Consider the following 6,058-nt stretch of genomic DNA (forward strand, 5'->3'; position numbering starts at 1 on the left):
GTTGACCTTATGGACAGCCGCCAACTTGTAGCCCACTGTACACCAGGGCTCATGCATGACGGGACACAGAAAGTGGGATAATTTGTCAAGAATGTGCACAAAGCACGCCTTCAATATGCAATAGCTTCAGACAAGGGGGATGGGTGGGAATGAACGTGATGTGGGATTGAAGGAAAGCCTTATTTAAAGAAAAGGGTGACTTGATCCAGTTTCATAGAAGGACCCAGAGATGGGGAGGGGCTTTCTGGACTTTTCTTAATTATGTGTCATTGTTCTTCCTTTCAGTCCCTTCCCGAACTTCTCTCAAGGCCTTTAGGGTGGCCATCTGTGGGCAAGACCGCATTAAAGGTTCAAAAGCAAAGACGTCACTTTGAGGACAAAGGCCAGGGCTTTTTCAGTCACCTCCCAGACCCGGGAAAGCAGAACACGGAGCGAGCCGCACAGGAACTGAGACCCAGAGCTGTGGTGTCTGTCAGTGACGAGCACGACATGCCAAGCACTGCCGAGGGGCCAGTAAATGTGACTTGAAGGACGGTCAGCCAGGATGCTCCTTAGAAGCCTGACGGTGACTTTCCCTCTTGTACTTTGGACAGGTCATCAGGAGGGGCTGGTCTCTGGAGAAGGACACCATCTCCATCCGCTACACTGGTCTAGGGCCGGCTCAGTCCTGAACCACATTCCCCATCCAAAAGCCTGACACCCAGAGCACTGGCCAGGAGTCAGGATGGGAGATGGAGGACGGGGTTTACTGCATATTCATGGCAAACTTTCTCTCAAGTGTGCTCCCGCCCAGGACCTGCTATCTGCGGCTGCCTCCTCTCCACACAGCGCCTTGGGCCCACAGCCAACCCGAGCAACTGAACTCTTCCCTCTGCTCCCACTGGGACCACCTTGGTTTCTTAAGCCTGCTGCCCGGAGGGAGGTCTGTTCATTCTGCAGCCACTCCAGGGTCCCCATGTGCGTCACTAACAGTTACTAAAGGTCTCCACCAGTCCTCAAAGTGCGCTCCAGAGCCACCTGCCTTAGAACGGCCCAGGCTGATCCTGTCCCCAGGATTCAGATTCTCCTGTGTGTGCTGGGCCAGGCCTGGCCTGCACGCTTCCCTTCCGACCCCCAGGGGCTGTCAGTGGGCTCGGTCCCTGCAGCTCTGGGCTCTTCTCTCTGTGCCTGACCACGCCCCCCACTTTTTGGAACAGGGCCATCTTCCTGGTCAGCCCAAGCCACACAGTCACTGGAGCCCCTGGGCCAGCAGGGCTACTGATGTGTGCGCGCACACACACACACACACACTGCTGATGCGCGCGTGCACACACGCACGCACGCACACACACACACACACACACTGCTGATGCACACACGTGGGTGGGCACATACACAAACTGCTGATGCACACACACTGCTGGGATACGTCCGAGCATACGTTCTTCAGAGAGATGGGCGGCACCAACCGACGACGGGGACCACCACACACACACACACACTGCTGATGCACACACACCGACGACGGGGACCGTCTTCGTTTTCCTTGGAGCAGCTGGCGGAGCAGTGAGCCTCCTTCCCATGGTTGGTTCTGGGGTCCCAAGGAGAGGAGGCCCTTCCCCAAGGGTGCTTCTGTCCTGACAGGCACCTCGGGCAGGACTTTGCCCAGCAGCCAGGGTTGGCGAAGGGAATGAGCTGGCCTTCACAGAGCAGGAGGAACCCCGGCTTGTTTGCATGGCCTCCTGCAGTCTCTGGTGTTTGAACACCAGTGGGTGACATTCAGCACATTAACCCACACCAGGACTGGACTGCTGTCCAGGGCAGCACACCTGCCGGAGGCAGCCTCGCCAACAAGGTGGTGGTCGTACATGGGACGCACGGATTCCCAGACTGCAGAAGTGGATGGAAGGAAAGCAGAAAGGGCTGTCCCCTGCCCTCTGAGCTTGGACCCTCCTCACTGGGAAACCTTGGTGCTGGTGTCTTCTGACCAAGTGAAGGCTGCAGGCAGCTCAGCAGTAAGCCAGAGCCCATGGGTCCTCTGAACTCCGTCTTTGGACGCTGCTTCCAAATGTCTCCACCCCCAGATTCTTCCCCAGTGCTCTCTAGTTACGTAGTTGAAACCCGCTTGTCCTGTTAACTTCAGCTCTCAGAACAGGAGAGCCCCTAGCTACCACCTTAGTATCCCTACCCTGCCTGGGAAGTTCTGGAATAAATGAGCATTGTAAAGCAATGGAGCCTAAAGCAAGGGCACAAGTGTGTGGTGGATGGGAGCCACTGAACATCACGCCTACACGTGATGAGGGTCAGAGTCAGGGGCTTGGTCCTGCTCGGGAGCCGCCAGGGACCTCAGGAGTGGAGAGATGGACCAGTCCCTCTCCAGGGTCGGAGAGAGCGCGAGCTGGTCCCCAGGGTCTGATACATTCCATCTTCCTCTCACAGGCCAGCGTCTCGCTTCAGAAACAGAGAGATGAAAGTACCGCCATACTAAAGACTAGGAATATTTTAATTCGTGTTTTAATTACATTGTGTAATAATAATAACACAGTCTATTTTACAAGTTAAATGTAGTGAATGCATGAAATAGAAATGGTAGGGAAACAGCTAAACATGGGTCAGGAAGAGGGATTTTTTTTTTCCAAAACCAGAGGCCAAAGGGAGGTGTGTGACTAAGTGGGCAGGGCCCAAGGGGAGGTCAGGCAGGTGCAGGACCCCCCTCATCGAGGTGTGCATGTCCCTCCCCAGTGGTGTCTGCACCAAGCAGGGCTTGAGCCAGCCCTCTGACCTGGCCTGAGATCGGCTGTTTCGTGGGGTCGGGGAAGACGGCTGAGTGGGAGGAAAAGGCCGTCTGGCTCCTACACAGAGCTGGTCCCCTGGTGGCCACAGGTGGTTTTTGCCGTAGAGAAAATTAGGGGTGGAAGTGTCAGAAATCAAAATTGGAGGAAAAAAGTAAATGGTTTCCTCCTCCCCCAACAACCCCCACTCTAGAACTGCACACACCTTCTTCTCTCAAACGTAGAAAAGTCTCACTCTGGACGTGCTCACGAGAAGATCGGCATCAAAAAACTTTGTTTCTATGATAACGTTCCCACTGTAAGCGAGGTGGGGGAGAAAGGGAAGAAGGGGGGCAAGACAGAAAGGGCGCGTCAGGCCAGGAGACTGGGTCCGCTGGGCCACAAACACACATGCACCCCACCTAGAACCCTGACTTGGGCCTTTAAATCCTGACTCTGTTGTAGGTTAGAGGCTAACGTGACAGTTGATAGAGGGACTTGTTCTTGAGTAGAAAGGAGAGAGTGTTTCTCTATCCGCACACCTGGACGAAGCCCTTGTACAGCGTTCTGCATACCAGGGTGCCTAATAAGCATCACAGACTTTCTGACAACCACCCAGAATGCACCTGCTGAGTGCCCACGTACACCTGCAGAACTGGTGGCACCAATCACACATGCCACTGTGGGCCGGGTGGGCTGCCCTGCTGAGTGATCCTACCCTGTTCTTCATCTGGGGAGCCACCAAGTCCAGGGGGCAATCAAGTGGGCGAGCCCTCCTGCACCTGGCAAAGGGGTAGGCCCAGGTGTCATGTGGGTCAATGAACTCTCTTCCCTGAGTAGGCTTCTGTGTGTGGCAGCTCCCTGAAGAAACCACTCCAAATTCCTGCTGCCTGAATTTCCCGAGCCCCCTCGGTCTCACCTTACTCCTTCCACTCGGCTTTGGTTACATTAGTCCATCTGTTTCTATGCCAGGCAACCAAGAGCTGTAAACAAAGCCCCTCCTGCAGTGCTGGTGACTGGAGTGTGAGCCTCTGGGTGCCCACGGGCACTTCCCTCGTCAGAACAGATGGTACCTCCTTGTAGTTATGAAGTCAGAAGCCATCAGAATAACCTTGATTTCCAAGTTCAATGTGGCTTTCATAAGGGATCTGCTTAAAGAGACTGTCTGATAGTACCTAACTATCTGTGCAAATGACTCTTTTGTAGGCATCATTATGAAAACATTTGAAAGATTAACCCCTTTCCCAAGAGAAAATGGGAGGTGGGAAGTTACTGACAATGCTTTTGGACAAAGGACACACTGAAGGTTCTTTGAGCAGGTTGCACAGGTATTCAAATGGCAGGTTCTCCTTTGAAACCTTGTCACCAAAGGTTATCCTCCAAACCAGAATCATGGCTTACCAGATTCAGTTAAAAGCAATCAAAACCCATTTCTGCATTCTAGAAAGTTCAGGAGGCAAGAGGTAAGGTAGAACCTAGCATATTAGTGGCACCCAAATGCAAATTCACTGTTCACGAGTCAATGCTGACTCAGCAACCCTATAAGGCAGGATAGTACAGTCCTGTGGTTTTTTTCTCAGACTGATTCTTTACAGGAGTCGAAAGTCCCATCTTTCTCCCCAGTTTTCTGGCTGTTGTTCCTTCCACATCACCTCGTTTACTACAGAGAGAGCAGGGCCCATTCTCTGGTTAGCAAGGAGCCGAGTGTAGCAGGGCTCTGGGAGCTACAGCTGACACTGGATCAGAGGGAGACCACACTGGAACTGTAGGCTGAGCCTTCCACTCTCACGCCCCATCCTCCACATGACCAACGTCAGCGGCCTGTAGAGTAGAAGGCCCCTGATACTTGTTTATCCCTGCCCTCGGGCTGCCCCATTTCTAGAGACACCCCCCAATTTCCCGACACCTGCTCACTCACGTTAAGACACTGGCGGGCATCATCTGGGACTCAGGTGCTGCTTCTATCAAGGACTGCCAGGTATTGGTGGAGTTAGGGATCACAAAGCCAAACTCAAAGAACCATTCTGAAGGAAGAAGGGAGAGGCGGGGTGAGCAGGTGCCCCAGTGTAAACTGAAGGCTCTTGGTGCCTCTCCTTCAGAATGAGCCCCTTCCCACCTGAGAGCCACCTAAGAACCATCAGAAACCACCCCGACTGAAGGGTAGGCTAGGACACCGGCTTCAGCCTGTCCTCTGACCCACACCAGAGGCTGTTCTTGTGCGTTGGGGTCTGAGGGTGGGACTAGGACCAGCTGGGTAGCAAATACTCAGCACCGTCTTCTTAGAAGCCGGCTGGGTGTGAATTATACAGAGCAGTACAGCCAGGCCTGTCACTGGGAATTTTAGCTCCAAAGTACAGGCGTGCACTCTCAGGCATCACAGCGACACTCCACCCAGAGAAAGGGCTGGCCAGTTAGAGGGGACAATGCTGTCAGCAGAGCACAGCGCAGGCCCACCCTGGTCACAGCTGCTGCCTCCACAACCATACACAAGGTGCCCTGACAGAGCAGGCATCTACGCCCAGGCCCTGGGGTGGGGGAGGGGAAAAGCTCTGCAGAGGGGCTCAAGCATCCTCTATTGCTGGCTTTCTCTTGTTTTCCCTATTTGTGCACACCCCACCCCCACCCCAATCCCATGATTGGTGATCACATCTCTGTGGGGTTGGTTCCCTAGGTCCTTCACCCTCTGTCCCAACTTTCGGCACACTGGCTGCAGAATACCTTCTAGGCATTGCCCTTTGAAGTACACTTTCTGTTCCAGGCGGAACTTTTCCATCTGCTCGGTGGAAGAGAAGTTCAGCTCTCGAGAGACCGCCTTGCACTTGAGGATCTTCTTGGGAACGCGGGCTGAAAGGGAAAAGTGAGCCGTGGTGCATTCTCCACGAAAGCCCGAGAGCAGGTGCTGACGGTGTCCGGGAGCTTCTTAAGTTCTTGTCTGGGCAGACTAGTACCTTTATCTCTCAGCTGCAGGCCACATTCAAACCCAACCCACTGCCACTGCTTCCATTCCAGCTCATCACCAGAGCCTACACAGGGCTTCCCGGAGTGCCAACCTTTACAGAAGCAGCTGGCCTCAACTTTCTCCTGCAGAGCAGCTGGTGGGTTTGAACAGTTGGCTTTGCAGTTAGCCCAACACTTATCTGTCAGTGCCATGAGGAGTCCTCCAGTGGTCGACTATTTGACTGATAGGTCTTCAAGGAACATCAGATCTGGGCATTGGGATGCTAAGCCCAAAGTTCACAGTTCAAACTCACTAGTGGCTCTGTGGAAGAAAGATGAGGCTGTCTGCTCCCATAAAGATTTACAGTCTT

The 6,058-nt window shown here is 53.7% G+C and overlaps 1 protein-coding gene across 2 annotated transcripts in view; it reads right to left on the reverse strand.

Annotated features, from left to right (window-relative positions):
* Window positions 1-2,464: 2,464 nt before the first annotated feature.
* The window catches only part of PDE6D (phosphodiesterase 6D), a 4,924-nt gene continuing 1,330 nt past the window's right edge, over window positions 2,465-6,058 (reverse strand). The window contains exons 2-5 of one of the 2 annotated variants that reach the window (XM_045295871.1): window positions 5,469-5,594; window positions 4,669-4,774; window positions 2,977-3,067; window positions 2,465-2,849 (exon numbers count right to left, since the gene is read on the reverse strand). In XM_045295871.1, coding sequence (XP_045151806.1) covers window positions 2,986-3,067; window positions 4,669-4,774; window positions 5,469-5,594 — 314 coding nt within the window. In that variant the 3' untranslated portion in view covers window positions 2,465-2,849; window positions 2,977-2,985. Of the gene's footprint in view, window positions 3,068-4,668; window positions 4,775-5,468; window positions 5,595-6,058 lie in introns of both variants that reach the window. The other variant, XM_013004415.3, reaches the window with a different exon arrangement.

Source organism: Echinops telfairi, unplaced genomic scaffold (assembly GCF_000313985.2).
Source record: "Echinops telfairi isolate 266 unplaced genomic scaffold, ASM31398v2 ScPeMD7_3;HRSCAF=10, whole genome shotgun sequence".
NCBI lineage: Eukaryota > Metazoa > Chordata > Mammalia > Afrosoricida > Tenrecidae > Echinops > Echinops telfairi.